This window comes from Notolepis coatsorum, assembly GCF_963971535.1.
Source record: "Notolepis coatsorum genome assembly, chromosome: 3".
Classification (NCBI taxonomy): domain Eukaryota; kingdom Metazoa; phylum Chordata; class Actinopteri; order Aulopiformes; family Paralepididae; genus Notolepis; species Notolepis coatsorum.
The window spans coordinates 64546984-64572104 of NC_140167.1; the positions used below are offsets into that span (position 1 = coordinate 64546984).

The window sequence follows — 25121 nt, forward strand, 5'->3', positions numbered from 1 at the left end:
TAATCACGCAGAGTGCCCTCGTGTCCCTTGCCTGTGCCGTACTCTCTCTCTCAAGCATAAACAAATAGACTGAAATGATCCATGTACACATGCAGACAAGGATGTAGGCAGACTAAAAGAGTGCACACGGATTGCAGGCAGGCGAACATGTCAAGCATGCACACATGTGCAAAGACGTATGCGGGCATAGTGAGACACATTTATCCTCACACACACAACTCAAGATATATATGGAGACACAACTCGCATACTGTACGTACAAGCATCCATGTGGAGTCTCCAAACAAACAATCAATGTACACATACTGTACACACGTAAATACACCGAAACTACTACAGCATGCATAATAGATATGCGCACACAAGTACATGAATACACACGCATCATGCGTGTACACCGACTAATGTCATGCGTATAGATGTATTCACCCAAGAACATACAACAAAAACACAGAAACACACATACACACACACACACAAACTAGCTCATGATGCATGCACACGCACAGACACACACACTGACATGCAAACTAATGCCTGCACACACGCACACACAGACGCGCATGCGCACACACACTACATTGACATGCAAACTAATGCCTGCACACACGCACACACAGACGCGCATGCGCACACACACACATTGACATGCAAACGAATGCATGCACACGCACACAGACGCACACACACACACTGACATGCAGACTAATGCATGCACATGTGACGTTGCTCCAAACTGCTAATTCCTCTGACTCAGCAGGACATACTGTAGAGAGTGAATGTGGTTCTTAGATTGCTAGTTCTCCTCAAGCACGAGTGCTGTCCAATGGGCCCTGACAGTCCAACAGGAGGATTAATTAATACATCTTATTAAAGCAGCCCTTATGAAAGAGACAGAGCCATGCAGTGTTGGAGAGAGAGAGAGAGAGAGAGAGAGAGAGAGAGAGAGAGAGAGAGAGAGAGAGAGAGAGAGAGAGAGAGAGAGAGAGAGAGAGAGAGAGAGAGAGAGAGAGAGAGAGAGAGAGAGAGAGAGAGAGAGGGGGGAGAGGAGGGGTGGGGGGCGAGTTGGGGGCTTCAAGTCACATTTTCATTAAGGCTATTACCCAGAGGGATTTGAAGTTATGGTTCAATAAGCTTTATTGCCGTCTCCTTTATGAATGTGAGGATTCTCCTCCGGCTCTGTGATCGACCATGTAAGATAACACATTAGTGCAGAGGTTAAAAACATAAAGAACAACTTAAGAGAGGCAGTTTCATGGTTACTTACTGTTATGATTGATGAGCACAGATTTAAAGCCCCAATCCTGAATTGTTGGACCATATAAAATGTGGGGTATATTCACACACATCAGACAGGGTTCGTCTCATTCCCCCTGCCCAGGATTTGCATGCTACGGGCATGTTGGCTGAGGAAAGGCCTGAATGAACATGACGCTTGTGACCATTAAAGCAATGAACTTTGTCTTCAAATGTGACCACTGATATCCTTTCACATGTCATGATGTTTCTAGGTGCAGGATAAACGTACATGACGGAAATTAACGTGCACACACTGGATGCTCCCGATGCTTTACCGGCCAGACGGCAGAGAGACGCATGTGAAAAGCAGCTGTTAAGACTCTTCACCAGTGGCGCACCACGTAACTACGCTTGCAGCGTAATCGCAACATCCTGGGTTTGAATCTGGCCCAGGGACATGTGTTGCAGGTCCTCCCCATCTCTCTCTCTCTCTCTCCCAATTTCCAACTGTCTTTCAATAAAAAGGGACGTAAAAATGCCCCAAAAAAATTACTCTTCATCTTGGTTTCCCTGCAGACGACTGCCGCTTCCTCGGCTCGCCACGCCCTCAGCCTCACGGCTCCATGTGACAAACTCGGCAGAGTCGGAATCATTACGCCGCAGCCTGTGTGGCTCAGAGACACATGTTTGTCGGCATTCCACTTTCTCACACTTGTCGTCGTGTGTGTCCTACACCTAGTCCTCTTCTCGTCGCCGAGCGCTCCCCGGCATAGAGCCACGTTATAAAATAACTCCGAAGTGATGACACTGGTACCTCACTGCCGCTCCAAAACAACAACAATAACAACAACAACAATAAATCCATCTTTCACCTCTTTACTGTTTGTGATTCTTCCCACCATCTCATACATCCAGACCCCCCCCCCATCTATCCTCCCCTCTCAGTTCGCGTTGCTGTCCTGTCTTGTTGTTTTCCTGGGTTCTGTTCTAGAATAATAATAAGAGGATGGGCCACAGCCCCACGCCTCCTCACAGATGTCCTCCAGCACTGGGAGACAACGCCATGTCTTGCAATGCGATCCGTCTCCCAGTGGTTAACAGGGAAGCCATTTCCAGACCATCTCCACGACGGCATACCCTAATCCATCTGACGGTGTGTTACACAGAATCATCTGGGAAGCTGTCCTTTGAAATGGTTTGGAACAGGGCCGGCACTTTGAAATGGTTTGGAACAGGGCCGGCACTTTGAAATGGTTTGGAACAGGGCCGGCACTTTGAAATGGTTTGGAACAGGGCCAGCACAAAAAAGAGATACTTGGCAGGGTATCTTTGCACAGTAGCCGCCGGTAGTTCCTCAAAAGGATGCGGAACCGCTGTGTTTCCGGACACAAGCGCATAACGAGGATGGATTCTGGGGTGATCTTGAGAAGCCAGCTGCCAGTCAAGGTTAATGATGACGACATGCGACCCATCCTTCTCTGTACAATCCAAGGTTGTTGTTCAGCCCATCTCCTTCATGACCTTCTCTCTCTCTATGGGGCCAACCTGCACTCACACTCCTCTTTCTACGCTGCACTGCTTTTATACCTATTCTTATGTCTGCACTTTATGCATTGCTTTTATGTTGTCAATTACATGCACATTTTATGCCCATGTTCATTTTATGCTATTTGCTGTGGGGCACTTTGGGCTGCAGTCCATGTATGAAAAGTGCTATATAGAGTTATAATTATTTATTATTATAATATTGTAAAATATGTATGCATTGAAATGTCTGTAACTGTAAGTCTCGATGACATTGAAAATGAGGGTGACCTCAATTGTAATTTTTTCGAGAATAAATAAAGGTTTGCATTTAATTTAATCTGTTCTGCACGTTGCTTTCTGTCACTTTCCTGTCTTTATCTCTCTCCATATCCTTTCACCTCTTCTCTCTGTATGACAAACTCATTTGCACATTTTTGGTGAGGAAATTATGTGAAAACACAAACGGCAATTGGATTTTATAAATAGCCCCTGATCATGATCATACTCTGCTTTGGTCTGAAGAGGGCACTGCAGCATTTGAGCTGTGGTGGAATATCCATATGGATGACAAAGACAGACACACACAACCCTTTGACACTGACCAAGAGACAGACACACAAGCACAAACACATACTGTATCATGTAGACACATGTTGTAACTATTCCTGGGGCATTCAATTGCCTTACTCAACATTGTGTGTAATGGATTGCTGCAGCATGGTTTGGTTTGGCACATTTAGTTACACAGCATCACACATGATCTACACAGTAGTCCCAGCCTTCCAGTCAATGTATGCAATTCCAAGACAGTATGCAGAGATAGGCAAATATACAAGTATTTTCAAAAAGCCACAGCCACCTCTACTACAAACAACAACTACTACTATTGTACTACTACTACCACAGCCACCTCTACTACTACTACTACTACTACTACTACTACTACTACTACTACTACTACCACCACCACCACCACCACCTCTACTACTACTACACTCATACTACTACTACTACTACTACTACTACCACCACCACCTCTACACTTGTACTACTACTACTACTACTACTACTACTACTACTACTACTACTACTACTACTACTACTACTACTACTACTACTACCACCACCACCTCTACACTTGTACTACTACTACTAGAGCCATATGAAATCTGTTTTATTTTTTTCCAAATTCCATTTTATTTTTTCCAAATTCCGTTTTTCCGTTTTAATATTTCAGAATTCTATATTTTGCTTTGTACGCTCATTTTACCATCAGAAATAGTGTCTAATAAGTGGGAATGAATTAAATGTCCACAATTTAATAAGATATAACAGTCCATTTAATAGGGCTGTCTTAAATACTTCGAAGCTTCGTTCGATGGGCATGGGATTCGAATATGAAAAGAAAATTCGATTATTAAAAAAAGAATACTTTTTTTTTGCAAAATCAACTCTGCCAGTCTGCCTCTCTTTGTTAACTACAAACAAGCAATGCTGTTTGTTATTTAAGATGAGGTCGGACTCGGCACTGACAGATTTGTGTTCATTGTGCTGCTTTTATAAAGCCTCAAATGACGGCTTACAATATTTCATGAAAGCAAAGTGTTTTGTTTTGTCTAAGATTTAAAAAGGTTTAAACTTTACAGCACTGACAAAGTTGAACAAAGGGCTGTACAAGTCCACAACATAAAAAAAAAGAAAAAAAAAATGTTTAATTTTTTTTTTTATAGTTGATTCCATTTTTATTGCTCAATTCCGCGATTCCGTCCGCGATTCCGTGATCGCGGATTCCATATGGCTCTACTACTACTAACTATTACCACCACCACCACCTCTACTACTACACTTGTACTACTACTACTACCACCACCACCTCTACTACTACACTTGTACTACTACTACTACCACCACCACCACCTCTACTACTACACTTGTACTACTACTACCTACTACTACTACTACTACTACTACTACTACTACTACTACTACCACCACCACAACCACCACCTAACTAAAACAACTACTACTACTAGCACAACCACCATTACTACTATCACCACCACTACTATTACAACTACGACCACCATTATTACTACTACTACTACTTGCTACTACTACCACTGTGTGGCTCAGCGGAGTAGCAATACAATCGTCAAATTTGCTGACGACACAGTGGTGGTGGGCCTGATCTCTGCCAACGACGAGAGGGCCTACCTGGAAGAGGTCAAGGTCCTGGCGGGATGGTGCCAGGAAAACAGCCTCTCCCTGAACGTCAGCAAACAAAGGAGATGATTGTGGACTTCAGGAGGTCGGGGGTCAAGGACTACAGCCCCCTCAGCATCGACGGGGCACCGGTTGAGAGAGAGTCAACAGCTTCAAGTACCTCGGAGCCTACATATCCGAGGACTTGACATGGACCACACACATTAACAGTGTGGTGAAGAAGGCACGACAACGCCTCTACTTCCTCAGGCGCCTAAGGAAGTTCCAAGTCAGCCAGAAGATCCTTAAGAACTTCTACTCATGTACAATAGAGAGCATCTTGACCGGCAACATCACCTCCTGGTTTGGGAATAGCACTGCAAAAGACCAAAGCAGACTACAAAGAGTGACACGTTCAGCCGAACGCACAATTGGAGGGGGGGCTCCCCACCCTCCAGAACATTTACTACAAGCGTTGCAAGGGCAAGGCTAAGAGAATCATTAAAGACTCCAGTCACCCGAACAACTGCCTCTTCGAAACTGCTGCGGTCAGGCAAGCGATACAGGAGTCTCAAGGCGAGCACAGAAAGACTCAGAAGTAGCTTCTATCCCCAGGCCATCAGGCTGCTAAACGAACAATGAATGAACACTACACAACAACAACCACCAACGCACATAGCACACACATCCACACGCACACACCCACTTTAAACAAACACACTGTAGCACCCACTCCACACACTTTATAGCACACACCCACTTTAAACAAACACACTGTAGCACCCACTCCCCACACTTTATATTTATGGATGAAGGATTGCACTACAACTCGTACACCTTACTGTAAATTGTACCTAAAATTGTACCTCATCCCATTTCTGCTTTGCACTAGATAGTACTGTACATTAGTACACTGCATAGTATTGTGTATTGTATATTATATGGTAACTCAGAACATTGTACATATGTCTATACCGAACACTGTGACCTCATTTTCTTCTTCTAATTCATGCTATATTATGTTATTATGTTATTTGATACTATCTGTCTAGCACAGTCTCTGGAGCGTAACAGTAAGAAGCATTTTGTATGAAAGTATTCTGTTACTTCTGTATGACAACTATTAAAGAACTTGAACTTGAACTTGAACAACCCACCTCTACTACAACAACTAGTACTACTACTACTACTACCACAGTCACCTCTACAACAACTACTACTATTGTACTACTACTACCACAGCCACCTATACTACAGCTACTAGTACTACTACTACCACAGCCACCTCTACTACAACTACTACTATCACCATTACTACGACCAAAACCACCACTACTACTACTGTTACTAGTACTACCATCATTACTACCACCACCTCCACCAACTAATGTTTACTACTACTACCACTACTGTTACTACTAGCACAATGACTACTGTTACTACTACTACCACTACTACTACCACCACCACTACTATTACAACTACTACCTCCATTACTACTACTACTACTACTACTACTACTACTACTACTACTACAACTAGTACTACTACTACTACCCACAGCCACCTCTACTACATCAACTAGTACTACTACTACCACAGCCACCTCTACTACATCAACTAGTACTACTACTACTACCACAGCCACCTCTACTACTACAACAACTACTACCACAACAACACCAACAACAGCTACTCCTCGTCCTACAGTATATGAGGCAGCCTATAATACAGCCTCAACTACCACCACCATCACCACTCTAGTTTCATATAATGCCACTATCTTCATCTTAGCCACAGCCTCTGAAAATGTCTACCCAATTTTGCTGAGAGTATCAAAGGGCTAAAGTGGTTCCCCTTCAAACCTGATGACTAGCAAAATGTCTATATTCTGATAATCTCTCATGTTTCTACCTTTATACTGTAATGTGCCCCTTACAAGGACAGAAGTGACACACACACACACACACACACACACACACACACGGCATGCCAAAACACATTTCCATTTAAATCAGCACAATTGTTGTTGTGTGTGGATATAGTCGTTTATATATATATATATATATATATAGTATATTATCTATCCAGCTTTTCCCTTTTCTGCTTGCCCTCCAAAAACACACAGCCTGAGGACACTTTATATTGCACTGATATCGATAGTGCAATATTCACCTGGATTTGTCTCGCAAGAGGCACTACAGAATGTTATTCTACTACCATGCCAATAAGGCTTTATTAGAGAGAGAGAGAGAGAGAGAGAGAGAGAGAGAGAGAGAGAGAGAGAGAGAGAGAGAGAGATTCCAACGGAATACAACCACCATAAAGACTGTACAAGAAATTCCTTCTGTAATGTACTGATTTCTTTTGTTTTATCCGTTTGATTGTTTTTGTTTGGCTTTGGCAATGTAAACGTATGTTTCCCATGTCAATAAAGCCCATTTGAATTGAATTGAATTGAGAGAGAGAGAGATGGAGAGAGAGGCTTGTTTCCATCAACACATTTTAACCACATTTTTAAGTATCATATTAGAAAAGCTTGATGGAAATGGCTAAACAAATTAAGAATGGCCTCAATTGTGCACCAAAGTTTTCATGCACGCTTGATGTGGAGTGAGAGAGAAATGGACAGAGGGGGGGAAGGAGTGAGAGGGAAAAATAGAAAGAAGACAAGAAGAGGAAGACAAGCTGGCAAAGAGAGAGGATTGAGCGAGATAGAAGAGAGGATGAGTGATGAGCGAGATATAGATAGAAGAGGATAAGTGATTGAGAGAGAAGAGAGGAATGAGCGAGAGAGATAAGAGAGGATGAGAGAGAGAAGAGGAGAATGGAGGGGACAGGACTGTCATTTGTTTGAAGTGACAGCAGCCACACCCTACTCATGAGCCACGTACAGTGTCTGTGTGTGTGTGAGAGAGAGAGAGAGGAGAGAGAGAGAGAGAGAGAGAGAGAGAGAGAGAGAGAGAGAGAGGAGAGAGAGAGAGAGAGATAAAGAGAGAGAGAGATAAAGAGAGGAGAGATAAAGAGAGAGAGAGAGAGAAGAGAGAGAGAGAGAGAGATGAGAGAGAGAGAGAGAGAGAGAGAGAGAGAGAGAGAGAGAGAGAGAGAGAGAGAGAGAGAGAAGAGAGAGAGAGAGAGATAGAGATAGAGATAGAGATAGAGATAGAGATAGAGATAGAGATAGAGATAGAGAGAGAGAGAGAGGAGAGAGAGAGAGAGAGAGAGAGAGTAGAGAGATAAAGAGGAGAGAGAGAGAGAGAGATAGAGAGATAAGAGAGATAAAGAGAGAGAGAGAGGAGAGAGAGAAGAGAGAGAGAGAGAGACAGAGAGAGAGAGAGAGAGTGTGTGAGAGAGAGAAAGAGTCTGTCTGTCTGTGTGTGAGGAAGTAGAGAGTGACAGGTATAGAGAGAAATAGAGACAGAGAGGTAAGAAGTAGAGAGAGAGTATTGGTTAAGAGAAGTGATGGCCACTTCCCTGCTTGTTTGATCACACACACACACACACACACACACACACACACACAGCACACACACACACACACACACACACACACACACACACACACACACACACACACACACACACACACACACACACACACACACACACACACACACACACACACACACACACACACACACACACTCACACACACACACACACACACACACACACACACACACACACACACACACACACACACACACACACACACACACACACACACAATCTGTGATCGAAATCATATTTCCGTTCCGGAGCCTTGACACACAGTGCTGATCTCCTCTCAACCCTCTAGCGGTTCAAGAGCGCCATCTGGTGGGCCGATCGGCAGATCGAAACCGGATATCAACCTTTAACCCGGCAGGACTCACTCCATATGGGGTCCGGGCACTCGTCTAATGTTAGAGAGACTCTGTCTTCACACAGTGAACATCGATCGGTGGAAATAACTCGAAAAAACAAAATGATTTGACGTATATACTATTAATACAACCTGGAAATAGATCTGGCATTTCAACATCCCATAATCGAAAACTGTCTACTCCACGCTGATCGCCCAACGGCCCGAGGAGACTGGGGTGCAGTTTTTAGCGTGTAGTATTACCGTGTTCGATATAAACTGCTATGATGAACATATGACCGACATTAGATGAATGGTATAACGCTGCCCACGGAATTATAAACGCCCCCTCGCCCATCCGGTCAGATGACGTGTAATAAATTCTAGAAGTACGTCCAGTTGAAATTTTTGGATCTCGCACAGATTCCTACCAAACTGTATTTGATCATCAATATAATGCATTTGGGGCTATAAATCACGTTCTGGAGAAAGCTGCAGAAAGAGGATTGAAACATACTTATACTTTAGGACCATATTTTAGTATGAATATGTGAATGAAAAAAGTTAACGTTGCTACACCATGAACAATACATATAGGACAGTTGAATGGGCCCTAATAATGGCAATCTAGCAATAGAATTTAAAAAGTTATAGCCTGCAAAGAAGGGGAACTTCTCCATGATAAATAGAGCTGGCAAGGGTAAACAATAGATGAAACAGGCCATGAAGCAGGACTTACAACGAATTAAATGAGAAAAACCTTGATGGAACCAGCCACAGTGGCTAGTGTAACTGAGGGTACAATTCCTGACTGTATTGTAAGTATGGTATTAATGTAAGACCACTACCTCTTGGTACTTTAACTTCTGGCCATCCAGTACATGATATAAATATGATGAACACTTTCCCACCTGATGAAACCGAAGTCCACACAAAATGTACAAATCGAATATTTAATATAGCAAAAGGTATATACAACGTTCACTTGTTTACACTTATGATTTGAAATGCACTTGTATGGCAAATGAGTATACGTAGGTAAATCAACATTGAATGTCCAATCTCTGGTTACGCAGGGAGTAAGTATACAACCTGGATATTTAGGAAACTATAGCGATGGGTACTTAAATGATTATAGCTGGATCACCTAAGGGGGGGGGGGGGGTCCTCGCTGGTTGTAAGACAGTAGGAGGGGGGGGTTAGAGAAGCCGCTGGCGGTATCCCATCTGGCCCGACGATTTCTTGGGAGAATTCAAAGTCTTGAACACGGTTGCCCACAGAACCTCGGTCCGCAGACGAATACAGCTGGACCCTCTGGTGGACGGTAGCTGCCGGTCCACAACGGAGAGACGTGAGGCGACCTCACTGGTGTAGAGCGCCGTCTCACCTGGAGTCCTCTCCGGGGGGTAGTTCCAACACTCCGCAGTGTTGGCCGTTATCCATGGAATAATCAAAGCACCCAAAGCATAATCCAAGCCGTGGAAGGCTCGCCGTCGTCCGGGTAGAGTAATCCAATATACAGGTCCAGTCGCCCTGGCCCGGAGCTCCTCGGATGCAAGCACCACTAGTGGTCTGCCCAGCCTGGTTAAGCGTCCAGATAACGTCAGGAACGATGGGGGTACTGATAACTTTATAACTCTAACCGAACGATGCACCATACATAAATAGACTATTATTAGCTTAATAGAATACGTCCAACTCGACGGTATAGTGCCAAACTATGACTATTCAACTATCAATCCACACGATATCTCAATGCCTATTCTGAGGCCAAGTAGGCCTTACTACACCACACGTGCGTCGTGGGTGAGGCTTCGCGTCTGTTACTCTGTTGGAGGGTAAAGAACTGGACTAAAAGAAGTTCTACTTTACTTGCGCCATATATATATGCGCTGTGAACAAATAGTACCATTCGTATTTCGCCAGACGTATTCCTACGCTGGTACCGGGCTTGCCACGACATGTTGGGCGGCACGATTGAACTTGAACCTAGGGGTATGGCTGATGGCGCCAGGTTCTCGTCCAATGGTAGAATGAAACTATTATGGGCTGTTTAGTAGACTAAAGGGATATTCAGTGCATATTGTACAAGGAATATACAGGGGATATCAAACGATATACAAATACTATTTAAATATATATACATAAATAAATATATATATTCGGTTTAATCTGATCCTTCACAACAGCTAGTGAATTCATAATTTTTATCCACCATTTTAATAATTTTAACACCCAAGTGGCAAGTATAATTAATAGACAACAAACAACCACAGACAACATTTACCAGCAGTCGGCTGAAGGGCTAGTGCTATTCCCAGAGCTTACCTCTGTGAGAGAGGTTGGTGTTGGTCTCTCTCTGGATGCTGTTGGGGACCAGCGCCAGCGGTGTGTGCGTGGAGGTGGACCTGGGACCAGGGCTGGTAGTCCTCGTAGACGGGGGGTTGGTCCTCCTCTGAGGGGCCTGTGAAGTGGTGGTCCAGGCCGGCCGATGTGGAGGAGGGGTGGTGCTTGTGGCGGTCGTCATGGGCTCATGTGTCGTGGTGGTGCTGCTGCTGATGGAGGTAGGTGAGGTTGTAGTTGTGGATGGAGTAGTAGTAGTTGTAGTAGTAGTAGTAGTAGTAGTGGAGGTGGCAGCGGTGGTGGTTGGAGTGGTGGTGGAGGTCGTTGTGGTGCTGTGGGTGGTAGGAGCAGACGTGGTGGTCGATTTGGGCCTCACTGCACGGGAGAGAAACAGAGGGAGAAAATACTAAATAAAATGTAAACTTTTCTTTTTTTTATCCACTTTTTTTCCTCTCTCTATTTTTCTCCCATCCCAATTCTCCCCTCCCCTGTCTTGAACGTTACTCGCATATGCCCCCCACTGGCCGGTTGTAGGGAGGATAGAAGCCTTGCATCACATGTCCCCTCCGATACACAAGGAGGCAGCCTGTCACATCTTTTCACCTGCCAGCGCGGACTCTCATTGGCGAGGTGTAACGTGTGGGAGGCTCACACTGCCCCCGCCATTTCCTGTCTCTGCTGTGCAGGCGTCCCCAACCGACCTGTAGGAGTCGCTGTCCACAACGTCCAGATTACCACCCATCGACTTCCACCCAACTCTGCCAATTCAGTTAGTATGACGGCCGGCCCAATCCGGAGGCAACACCGACAGCCGGAGTCGAACCCGGTGTCTCTTGCGTTGGTGACAAGCACAATGTCTGCTGCGCCACCCAGCCGCCCAAAGGTAAACTTTTCAAATGTTTTTACAGTGGTAGCTATTGTAGAGGTCCCCTATCCTGCACCAGTCCAGCTGTAGCCACTGTAGACAACTGTATTTTGAATGTTAGACACAGCCGATCCAAAATGTTATTTAAGCGTTATTTAAAAAGAGACAGACGATACATACAGTACATCACAGAGGTAAGGGAAATAATTAAAACACACATGAAACAACCAACCAAATAAAATCACAAGGTACTGTATGTAATGCATGAAGCACAACAGGCAAATTACAGTTAAAAGGCAGTTGCAGGTGTGTGTAAACAACTCTGCGATAGAGTCCTTAACTCTTTAATTGCCAAACCCAAGATACGTCGGGTTAACTCGCCATGCGTTGGCTGCCAGACCCGAGATATCTCAGGTTTTGGTTGTTTATTCTTTTATTCGATATTTTTATTCATTATTCAACCCATAAGGTTAACAGGGTATAATATCATTTAATTATTAGTAATGGACTCGGATACAGATTGTCTCGTGTCTAGTGTTTGATCTTGTTTGGCTGTATTTGTCCCGTCTCAGTTCTGTTCTTTTTTGTTTGTCTCAGTCCTGTTCACTGTCTCTTATTGATGTAACCCTGTAGCATCACACTGTCTCTTATTGATGTAACACTGTAACATCACACTGTCTCTTATTGATGTAACACTGTAACATCACACTGTCTCTTATTGATGTAACCCTGTAGCATCACACTGTCTCTTATTGATGTAACACTGTAGCATCACACTGTCTCTTATTGATGTAACACTGTAACATCACACTGACTCTTATTGATGTAACACTGTAACATCACACTGTCTCTTATTGATGTAACACTGTAGCATCACACTGTCTCTTATTGATGTAACACTGTAACATCACACTGTCTCTTATTGATGTAACACTGTAACATCACACTGTCTCTTATTGATGTAACACTGTAACATCACACTGTCTCTTATTGATGTAACACTGTAACATCACACTGTCTCTTATTGATGTAACACTGTAACATCACACTGTCTCTTATTGATGTAACACTGTAACATCACACTGTCTCTTATTGATGTAACACTGTAACATCACACTGTCTCTTATTGATGTAACACTGTAGCATCACACTGTCTCTTATTGATGTAACACTGTAGCATCACACTGTCTCTTATTGATGTAACACTGTAACACTGTCTCTTATTGATGTAACCCTGTAGCATCACACTGTCTCTTATTGATGTAACACTGTAGCATCACACTGTCTCTTATTGATGTAACCCTGTAGCATCACACTGTCTCTTATTGATGTCCCACTGATGACCAATATCCTTGTATTATTATACATGTATTATATGTTTTCTGACCTTGAGTGAAGCGTATCTACCATTTTCAGTCTCACTTCCTCTAATTTATGTGTATTTTTAAATGAAATCAATATGTCCATATTTCAGTCATTGTGGTGTAGATGTTGCATTCTTCCAGATTGTGATAAATGAACATTAACATATTGTTCCACCCCAGACTGAAGTGCAGTCAATTTGCACATGCATATTCATTCCATCTCTCTCCCCCCTTACCCTATCTCTCCCTCTATCTTTCTCCCCCACCCCTCCCTCTCCCTCCATCTCTCTCATCCCCCTCCCTCCCTCCCTCCCTCCCTCTCTCTCATTCCCTCCTCCCCCCCTCTCTCTCTCCCCCTCACTCCCTCCATCTCTCTCATTCCCTCCCTCCTCCCCTCTCCTTAAGGTACTGGGAATAACAAGGATCAAACTGGATTTTAACTCATCTGTCAAAGGACATGAAAGGTGTTTTATTGTTTCATGTTGGATGAAAAACAGTAAGTTAATTAAATCCAACTTATTATACGTTTCTATTTTCTATGTGTGTGGAACTATAGTTAAAACTCTCTCACACACTAGAAGGGGTGGACTACTGCAGATGAGGCACAGAGGGGGGTCAGTTATAAAGGATAGCAATACAGTCTCAACCGTCACAGTGACTGCAATGATTAGCCAAGGGGAGGAATAAGGCCACTGGATGTCCCACATTATCTGGATTATATATTGTACTGTAATATAATATCTGGATCACATATACTCTCATACTATCTGGATCACATACTCGCACATACTATCTGGATCACATACTATCTGGATTGAGAACTATCGAGAACGCAACAACATATTATTTATTAATTCTGGATTATTGAAATTGCAAGAGGTAGTTAAATTACAGACATTAGTAGTTATGCACAAGGCCAAAAGTAAAGCATTACCAGCCAATCTACAAAACAGGTTTGTCCTCATATCACAGAATGGAGAGCATAGAAGGGAAGGTCATTTTAAACATCAGTGTGCTGCACGGACAACCCTGAAACAGATGTGTATATCAGTGGTGGGAGGCAAACTCTGGAATTCTCTTTCTAATGAGTTGAAGTACTGTAAAACATATTTTCCAACTAAAAAATACTTTAAAGACAGAACAATGAGAACATATGATCAGCAGGTATACATTTCTATACATAATATTTTTTCTCTTTTCCATGCATCTGAGGCTTGTGACGCATGTTTTTTGTTTTTGTTTATTTGGGTATCTAGCAATATTATTATTATTATTATTACCGTTATTATTGTTATTATTATTAACATATTTCATATATGCACAAGGAGATATAATAATGATAATCTAGCGTTGATTTCAGGATGATTAGATAATCAGCCGAAAAATTACAACGTGATGACTGGATTACACTAAAATGCCTTTTTCTCGTCTTTTCCTGGAATTACTCAGAATCACCCAAACCATACTCATATTCAAAACGGTATAAAAACGGAAATGTACGGATGAAAAAACAATCTGTTTCGTGCATGTTGACTGGAAGCAACTCACTGACAATCGACGGGTGTATTAGACCCATAGCTATAATATAAGATATATTTTAAGCACTCGCAAATGTTGCAGTCTAAAACTATATCCATTGAGTAAAGACTTGGCAATGAAGGGGGATCAGCGCCCCCTGCTGCTGATCCCCCTTCAGCGCCAGGTCTTTATTCAATGGATATAGTTTTAGACTGCGACATTTGCGAGTGCTTAAAATATATCTTATATTATATCTATGGGTCTAATAACGCTGTCGAGGCTCAGTGAGTTGCTTCCAGTCAACATGCCAGAGACAGATTGTTTTTTCATCCGTACATTTCCGTTTTATACCGTTTTGAATAGAGTATGGTTTGGGTGCTTTTCAGTAATTCCAGGAAAAAGACGAGAAAAAGGCATTTTACTGTAATCCAGTCATCACGTTGTAATTTTTCGGCTGATTATCTAATCATCCTGAAATCAAGGCTAGATTATCATTATTATGTCTCCTCGTGCATACATGAAATGACCGTCGTAGTGGGGCTCTTGATCACATAGTCTCATATATTATCTGGATCACATATACTCTCATACTATCTGGATCACATATACTCTCATACTATCTGGATCACATATACTCTCATATATTATCTGGATCATATATACTCTCATATATTATCTGGATCACATATACTCTCATATATTATCTGGATCACATATACTCTCATATACTATCTGGATCACATACTCTCATATACTATCTGGATCACATATACTCTCATATATTATCTGCATCACATATACTCTCATATATTATCTGGATCACATATACTCTCATATATTATCTGGATCACATATACTCTCATATATTATCTGGATCACATATACTCTCATATATTATCTGGATCACATACTCTCATATACTATCTGGATCACATATACTCTCATATACTATCTGGATCACATACTCTCATATATTATCTGGATCATATACTCTCATATATTATCTGGATCACATATACTCTCATATACTATCTGGATCATATATACTCTCATATATTATCTGGATCACACATACTCTCATATACTATCTGGATCACATATACTCTCATATATTATCTGGATCACATATACTCTCATATATTATCTGGATCATATACTCTCATATATTATCTGGATCACATATACTCTCATATATTATCTGGATCACATATACTCTCATATATTATCTGGATCACATATACTCTCATATATTATCTGGATCACATATACTCTCATATATTATCTGGACCACATATACTCTCATATATTATCTGGATCACATATACTCTCATATTATCTGCATCACATATACTCTCATATATTAACTCCATCACATATACTCTCATATTATCGGCATCACATATACTCTCATATATTATCTGGATCACATATACTCTCATATATTATCTGCATCACATATACTCTCATATATTATCTGGATCACATATACTCTCATATATTATCTGGATCACATATACTCTCATATATTATCTGGATCACATATACTCTCATATATTATCTGCATCACATATACTCTCATATACTATCTGCATCACATATACTCTCATATTATCTGCATCACATATACTCTCATATATTATCTGCATCACATATACTCTCATATATTATCTGGATCACATAGTCTCATATATTATCTGCATCACATATACTCTCATATATTATCTGGATCACATACTCTCATATACTATCTGGATCACATATACTCTCATATACTATCTGGATCACATACTCTCATATACTATCTGGATCATATATACTCTCATATATTATCTGGATCACATATACTCTCATATACTATCTGGATCACATATACTCTCATACTGGGCACTTCTGCTCAGTGGCCTGGTTGGCGTTTGTTAGCTGATATACAATGTCTCCCCCGTTAGATGAGTTGCTCTCTTTCTTTATCTCTCATACTCAGTCATACATACAGTCAGTCACTCACTCACCCTCTCTTCATCTCTCTCTAGTGTTCACCTTCTCTCTCTTCGCCAAATCTCTTCCTCTCTGTGTCTGTCTCTAACTTTTACTCTCCCTCCCTCTCAAACATTCTCTCAATCCTTTGCTGTCGCTCACTCCCCCCACCTCTCACCCTCTCCAATCCTCCATCTCTCGCTCACCCTTTCTCTCCTTTTCCCCCACTAACCCTCTCTCTCTCTCTCTCTGACTCCCTCTCTCTGTCTATATGGCTGTCCTTTATCCCCATGTCATTCTCCATGCTATAACTTTCTATTAAAGCAGAAATCTCATCTGGATTATCTAGAAATGGTGGAGAACTCTTGGATCCTGAGGGCATTGAAGTGACAGAGGGCTGTGGCAGGGCTGTGGCAGGCTGTCAGGAGGATAAGCATCAGAGACAAGGGCTGCTTAGAGAGACCAGCAGAGATGAGGGTGGCTTAGAGAGACCGGTAGAGACAAGGGCTGCTTAGAGAGACCAGCAGAGACAAGGGCTGCTTAGAAAGACCAGCAGAGACGAGGGTGGCTTAGAGAGACCTGCAGAGACAAGGACGGCTTAGAGAGACCTGCAGAGACAAGGACGGCTTAGAGAGACCAGCAGAGACAAGGGCTGCTTAGAGAGACCAGCAGAGACAAGGGCTGCTTAGAGAGACCATCAGAGACAAGGGCTGCTTAGAGAGACCTGCAGAGACAAGGACGGCTTAGAGAGACCAGCAGAGACAAGGGCTGCTTAGAGAGACCAGCAGAGACAAGGGCTGCTTAGAGAGACCAGCAGAGACAAGGATGGCTTAGAGAGACCAGCAGAGACAAGGACGGCTTAGAGAGACCTGCAGAGACAAGGGCTGCTTAGAAAGACCTGCAGAGACAAGGGCTGCTTAGAGAGACCTGCAGAGACAAGGGCTGCTTAGAGAGACCAGCAGAGACAAGGACGGCTTAGAGAGACCAGCAGAGACAAGTACGGCTTAGAGAGACCAGCAGAGACAAGGGCTGCTTAGAGAGACCTGCAGAGACAAGGGCTGCTTAGAGAGACCTGCAGAGACAAGGACGGCTTAGAGAGACCAGCAGAGACAATGGCTGCTTAGAGAGACCAGCAGAGACAAGGACGGCTTAGAGAGACCAGCAGAGACAAGGACGGCTTAGAGAGACCAGCAGAGACAAGGGCGGCTTAGAGAGACCTGCAGAGACAAGGGCTGCTTAGAAAGACCTGCAGAGACAAGGGCTGCTTAGAGAGACCCTGCACTGGGTCTCTCTAATCTAGTCATCTAGTTGTCCTATTGTCACTGTGCCATGTGTATCTTTCATACTGTGTAACTTGTGTATCTGTCATACTGGGTAACTTGTGTATCTTTCATACTGGGTAACTTGTGTATCTTTCATACTGGGTAACTTGTGTATCTGTCATACTGGGTAACTTGTGTATCTTTCATACTGGGTAACTTGTGTATCTGTCATACTGGGTAACTTGTGTATCTGTCATACTGGGTAACTTGTGTATCTGTCATACTGGGTAACTTGTGTATCTGTCATACTGTGTAACTTGTGTATCCGTCATACTGTGTAACTTGTGTATCTGTCATACTGGGTAACTTGTGTATCTTTCATACTGGGTAACTTGTGTATCTGTCATACTGGGTAACTTGTGTATCTGTCATACTGGGTAACTTGTGTATCTGTCATACTGTGTAACTTGTGTATCCGTCATACTGTGTAACTTGTGTATCTGTCATACTGGGTAACTTGTGTATCTGTCATACTTGTACGCTCTTCAATGTCCCCACACTGTTGTCCCAAAGACACATTCCAGTGTAACTTGTACGCTCTTCAATGTCCCCACACTGTTGTCCCAAAGACACATTCCAGTGTAACTTGTATGCTCTTCAATGTCCCCACTGTTGTCCCAGAGACAGATCCCAGTATATTCTCTGTAGTTGGTGAATAAAGTGTTTCCGATCTGATTCAAGTCTACAAAGTGCAAAGTAAACTTGGGTGAATTACGACCCGCTGGCTGCTTTTCAGGACTCCATCCTGCAGCCAAACCCCAGAATTCCTTCCTTATTAAATTACTCATCATTCTCACAAAAAAGACGTTAAAGGCCTATATCATATTCAAGGATAAGAACAATCAAAGGCCCCCGACTTCAATGCTCCTTCCCAAGATATCATTACTGCAATCCTCAAAACGAGTATAGGCTAGTTTTGAATTCAAACTATTTTGAATTGTAAGTCATTAGAAAGGTTATTCAAGGTTAGTCTGACTACAAAAAGAATGATGTATAAGATAATACAACTTTCAACTAGAGAGAAAGAGAGAGAGAGAGAGAGAGAGAGAGAGAGAGAGAGAGAGAGAGAGATAGAGAGAGGGGAGAGAGAGATAGAGAGATATAGATTGAAAGAGAGATTGAGAGAGATAGATTAAGAGTGAGAGAGATTGAGAGTGGGGAAGATTGAGGGAAAGATCAAGAGAGATTGAGAGAGACATAAAAAGAGAGAGAGAGAGAGAGAGAGAGAGAGAGAGAGAGAGAGAGAGAGAGAGAGAGAGAGAGAGAGAGAGAGAGAGAGAGAGAGAGGCCAGGCTGTGTTCACTTTGTAGTCAAGGAGAGATTGAAACAGAGAGAGAGATATCTCCCTCTGATGACAACAAAGAGCTCATGCACACGGTCCTCACATGCTGCAGTCCACAATTAAAGGTGCTAAGTGGTATTTTGTGTGTGAAAATAAGTAGTCTATGTTAAAAGGGTGTTTGGTCAGTAACATGGGTCTCCCAGTCCCTCCACTCTGCCGTAAACAGAAAATACATTTTCTGGTATCCCGTCTGACAACACCTTTACATCAAAAAAGATTTTAAGCAAATAATATGCTTTAAACAAGTCAAATAATCTGCCAGTGCAGTAAGAAAATCTGGCATGGCAAGATTTCTTGAAATAAGATTGGATAAAGTAGGAAGGGATACCAGAAAATGTATGTTCCGTTTACTGCAGAGCGGAAGGACTGGGAGACCCATGTTACTGACCAAACACTCTATATCAGTGATGGCTGTTGGAATGTAAAACTATTTAACTAATTTGAAAAAAAATAATGAAAAAACGTACACCTTTAAATTCCCAATACAGAAATGTGAGTGGCACGGTGGTGCAGTGATTACAGCATTGTTGCTTCACAGCAAGAAGGTTGTGAGGTTGATTTCACTACTTCATCCAATCTCTTCATTTAATTTATGCCCTGTACCTCCTGTCCCAGAGTGTTATAACCACTCATCATCATCATCATCATCATCATTTTTATTTATTCGTACATGGAATTGTTAAGAGTCCAACAGTGTCTTCAGTACATATAGTTAACTTAATATCACCTCAACTCACCTATAGCACAGCGTCTCATGTCCGGACCCAGTTCCATACCCTGTACCTCCTGTCATAGAGTGTTATAACCAGACTAGGGCTGACCTCGACTAGTCGAATAGTCGACTAATCAATCGAAAGGAGCCATACACGACTGCCAACCTCTTAGTCGAATGCAATAATAAAAAAAAAAAAAAAGGCACTGAAAGAGGATTTCACACGTCTAATGAACACACTAGACAAATATCAAGATGTATCCATCAGTGGACCAATTGCATGCTTTGGCAGAGGACAAGAAGCCTTCAGTCGACTCCTTCAGACATTAAGCACCCCGACAGCCCAAATGGAATGATAACCAAATAAAAATAATAATAATACAATTATATTTTTTTTTGTCCACTTTTTCTCCCATTTTTCTATATTTTCTCCCATCCCAATTTCGTATCATCCAATTCAACCCTCCCCTGTCACGAACGCTGTTTCTTGCCTCCCACAAGCCGGCTGCAATGTGGACTAAGTCATACATAGCACAAGTCCCCTCCGGTACTTGAGGTAACAGCAGTCGCATCTTTTCACCTGCGCAGCTCGATCTCTCAGTGGCGAGGAGTAACGCGTGTGAGGCTCACGCTGCCCCCGACACTTCCTGATTCTACTGCGCAGGCGCACCAACCGACCTGTAGGAGTACGGACGACCAGCTAAACTGAAAGCAACGTGGAGCGCTGGGATCGAACAGGCGATCCCAGCGTCTCTGCATTCGTGGCGAGCGCCTTGCCCACTACGCCACGTATATATATCCCACAATACAATTATATATATAATTTTTATTTTGTTGGCATTCAGGGGGGGGGGGGGGGGGGGGGGGGGGTAGTCCTAAAGGCCTAAACCAGACTCACCTATAGCACAGCGTCTCATGTCCGGACCCAGTTCCATACCGTCGGGACAGGCACAGGTGTACTTGGGGGAGTGGTCTGTGATCTGTGGGGCCTTCAAGCACAGGTACTCACAGCCTCCGTTAGGCAAGCTTCCCATGTTACAGGTGTCTGGGGCTGGAGGAGAAACAATAGGAGATGGTCAGGAGGGCTTAGAGTTTTGGTTTGGTTTCTTTACTTAAAGCCCCCGTGATGAAAACACCTGTAGAATGATATGTCAAACATAATGTACATTGCACATTTTTGAGGCCTGTAAAAGTCAGTGGACAAGGATTTATGGTACTGACTTTTCTTTGAACAAAGATGATGTAGAAGAAAGGACGTTTTGATAGTATGATGGTAATTTCAGTTTTACCATGGTACCGGCCATTGTATGAATAATTTAACATGGTACCACTTCTGTACTTAAATACTAATTTTAAAAAGTGGAACCATGACACATGGTACTTCCATCATTATTTTGTCACAACCACCATTGTAGTGACCAAAAAAGACTGAAATACCATGACACTATAGGGTTCATGGACACCAGTCACTGCTCTTGCTCTGTGGGTACCTAGAGGCAGATACTAGAAGTAGGCCATGCAGTTCTGGATGCTAACCTCATTTAAGATAGCAAGGCATGCAATGATAGATACAGAAATATATATATTAAAAAAAATAACATCACTGACTAGACATGATGTTTGATCAAAACTTTGATTAGTTCAGAATACATACAGTATGTGGCCCAGATACTATCTCAGCAACACAAGTACAGTGCGTGCGCTGACAACTAAGTGTGCGACCGACATCCATGTCGAATCACCTTCCCCTAAGCTACAAACACCTAGCTCCACTTCTCATCCCACGTTTCAGGCTGCTTTTGTACAGTAGCTCTCTGGGTTTATCTGACTTCAGAGAGTCTTTGAAACGCCTCCACTCTGTCTTGGCTGCCAGAGAAGGTGGGATGCAGGGGGGAGGGAAGGAGAGATTGAACTAAAATAGATATATTGTTCCCTCTGTACTGCTGGGGAGGATGAGAGGAGAGCTGAGGAGAAGGGTTAAGGTGTAAGTAAGTTAAGGTGAGGAACAGCCAGGAGGAGAGATGATGGGAGGAGAGGGGAGAGGCAGAGTGGAGGAGAGGAGAAGGAGAAACTTTCTACTCCTTAATGCAGATAAAACTGAGATGTTAATTGTTGGCCCCCCAAACCACAGAGGCCTGTTTCAGGACATCTCCCTCAACTTTGATACCTGTCATGTATCCCAGAGCTCCACCATAAAAAACCTCTGAGTAATTTTTGATTCCTCCCTCTCATTTAATGCACATATAAAAAATGTCACCAAAATTGCATTCTTCCATCTTCGTAATATCGCAGAAATACGCCCCATTTTAACTCTGGCTGATGCTGAAACCCTGATTCATGCTTTTGTCTCATCACGTCTGGACTACTGTAATGCACTTTTTTCAGGCCTACCTAATTCAAGCATCAAAAATCTTCAACTCGTGCAAAATGCGGCTGCACGGATACTAACTAGAACTAGAAAATTTGATCACATCACACCAGTTTATCCGCCCTACATTGGCTTCCTATCCAAGCCCGTTCTGACTTTAAAGTGCTACTCCTCACCTACAAAATTTTAAATGGGCTTGCACCGCTCTATCTATCCGATCTCATCTCCCGATACTCGCCCGCTCGTGCTCTGCGCTCACAAAATGCGGGGCTTCTATCGACCCCTAGGGTTAAAAAGAAATCCGCCGGCCACAGAGCCTTTGTCTACCGCGCTCCCTACCTGTGGAACAAATTACCTGCCGTCATCAGGGGGCGCCTGCTCTGTCGAAGCTTTTAAATCCCTGCTTAAGACTCATCTTTTCTCTCTCTCCTTCAACCTACCTTGATCTCACCTGGTCGGGGACTGACCTTTAGATTAATCTGTGTAGTTTAGTTATGGTACAGGGTACTACATGGTACCACTGGGTAGTTTACTATAGGGTAGTTTAGTTAGGGTACAGGGTACTACATGGTACCACAGAGTACTACATGGTACTGCATGGCACTACAGGGTACTACATGGCTCTATATGGCACTACATGGCACTACAGGGTACTACATGGTACCACAGGGCACTACAGGGTACTACGGGGTACTACATGGCACTACGGGGTACTATAGGGTACTACATGGCACTACGGGGTACTACATGGTACTACAGGGTACTACATGTCTGCTCCTTTGCAGCACCACAAACATGGGAACTCTCTAACTCTCCTCCCCCCCCTCCCTCCCCCCTCTCTCTGAGTGCCCGTCTCCTGGCGCTGACTAAGGTGATGGATGCCTCGGGGTCTTGGCCAAGATTGTAGTGACTGCTCTACATGCACCTCCGAGGCCTTGGATCAGTTATTCACCGCCGTCTGTCCGTGGTCCTGTCAACTGATTAACAGTATTAACAGACTGTTAACAGATTAACAGTCAACGCGGTTTCATTGCTGGGTTAAGTACTTCTATTCTATTCACATAATACGCTTACTTCATATATCTACTCCATTCACATATATGCCTACCACTTGTATCTATTGCTATGTCCGCCTACTACAATCTCATGAGCTCTCTAACGCCTGTCCCGTCTCCCTGTCTCCCTATGACTTGCTGTCCTGGAGTGTTGACCGGAGTGTTGGACGTCCCGTGACGAAGGCCGGGAGATTGTGACCCCCTCTGCGTGCCCCCGTCTCCGGAGGTCTCGTAGTGGTGACCGGAGTGCCGGATGTCCTGCAATGATGTCGGGGAGTTTGCGACCCTCTCTGCGCCACCCCCTATCTCCCTGTCTCCGGCTGTCCCTGAGCAACGACCGGAGTGTTGAATGTCCCGTGACTAAGACGGGGAGGACGTGACCCTCTTTGCGCCGCCCCTGTGCCTCAAATAGATCCGCTATCAACTCTATCTTTAATCTTTCAAAATGTTCAGTTGCTATCGCTATTAGCTCTATCTTTAATCTTTCAAAATGTACAGTTGCATGCTTACCAACTGTCCGTCTGCAACACTACTATCACCAACATCTAAGAAGGGAGATCCCCCCTTGAATGGCCCTTCTAAGGTTTCTCTCCTCCACACTGCCTGTGGAGCTTTTTTCCCTATTGTTAGGTTTTAGTGAGTTTTTCCTTACCTTCGCGTGGGGTATGTCTGGGAGTGCTTGCATTCTTTCATTTATTTGCATTCATCTAAAAATGTTTGGACCTTATGGTGTTCTTGTTCTGTTCTTGACTTATTGTTATGTTTTCTTCTTGACTTGTTTAAAGAAGACCTGTACGACCCATGGGGACATTAACGTGTGTTGTCGGGCCCTATAAATAAATTTTATTTGAAATTTGATTTGAGATGGGTAGAGGGTGAAGAAGATAAGTGTTGAGATAAAATAAGACTAGATGAGATTAGATGAGAGAAGAAGGGGAGGGAATTCGATTAGAGGAGCAGAGGGGATACAGGAGGAGGACGAAGGGAAGGAGAAGAGAGCTGAAGCAAGGAGAGGAGGTGGGGTGAGTTCAGATGAGGTGAGGAGCAGATGATAGAAAAAGAGAGGAGAGGAGGCAAAGGAGATGAGTGGCAACAGGAGAGGAGAGAGGAGACGAGGTGAGAGGAGACAAGAGCAAAGGAGAGAAGAGGTTACTGCAGCAGTGGATGTTGCAACACGCATCCCTCCTGCTTCTCCTCCTCCACCTGGCAAAGCAGTGGTTGGAGGCATTTGAATAGCACCTATGAGAAGTATTGCTGCTGCTCGTTAAATTATCTTTCATTTCAGGGTTTTATTAAAAGGGTGGTGTGCCTAGCGAGATAGGGAGATGATGAGAAGGAAGATAGATAGAGAGGGGGGGCGAACAGAAAGATGGATATGGCCTGTGAAAAGAAAGAGAGAGAGAGAGAGAGAGAGAGAGAGAGAGAGAGAGAGAGAGAGAGAGAGAG

At 43.2% G+C, this 25121-nt stretch overlaps 1 protein-coding gene across 1 annotated transcript in view; it reads right to left on the reverse strand.

Moving 5' to 3' along the window:
* Positions 1-11123: 11123 nt before the first annotated feature.
* lrp8 (low density lipoprotein receptor-related protein 8, apolipoprotein e receptor) overlaps positions 11124-25121 on the reverse strand; it is a gene marked incomplete at both ends in the record, with an annotated part of 393308 nt that continues 379310 nt past the window's right edge. The window contains 2 exon segments of the mRNA XM_084311233.1: positions 11124-11530; positions 21151-21303. Of these exon segments, the coding sequence (XP_084167359.1) occupies positions 11124-11530; positions 21151-21303 (560 nt within the window).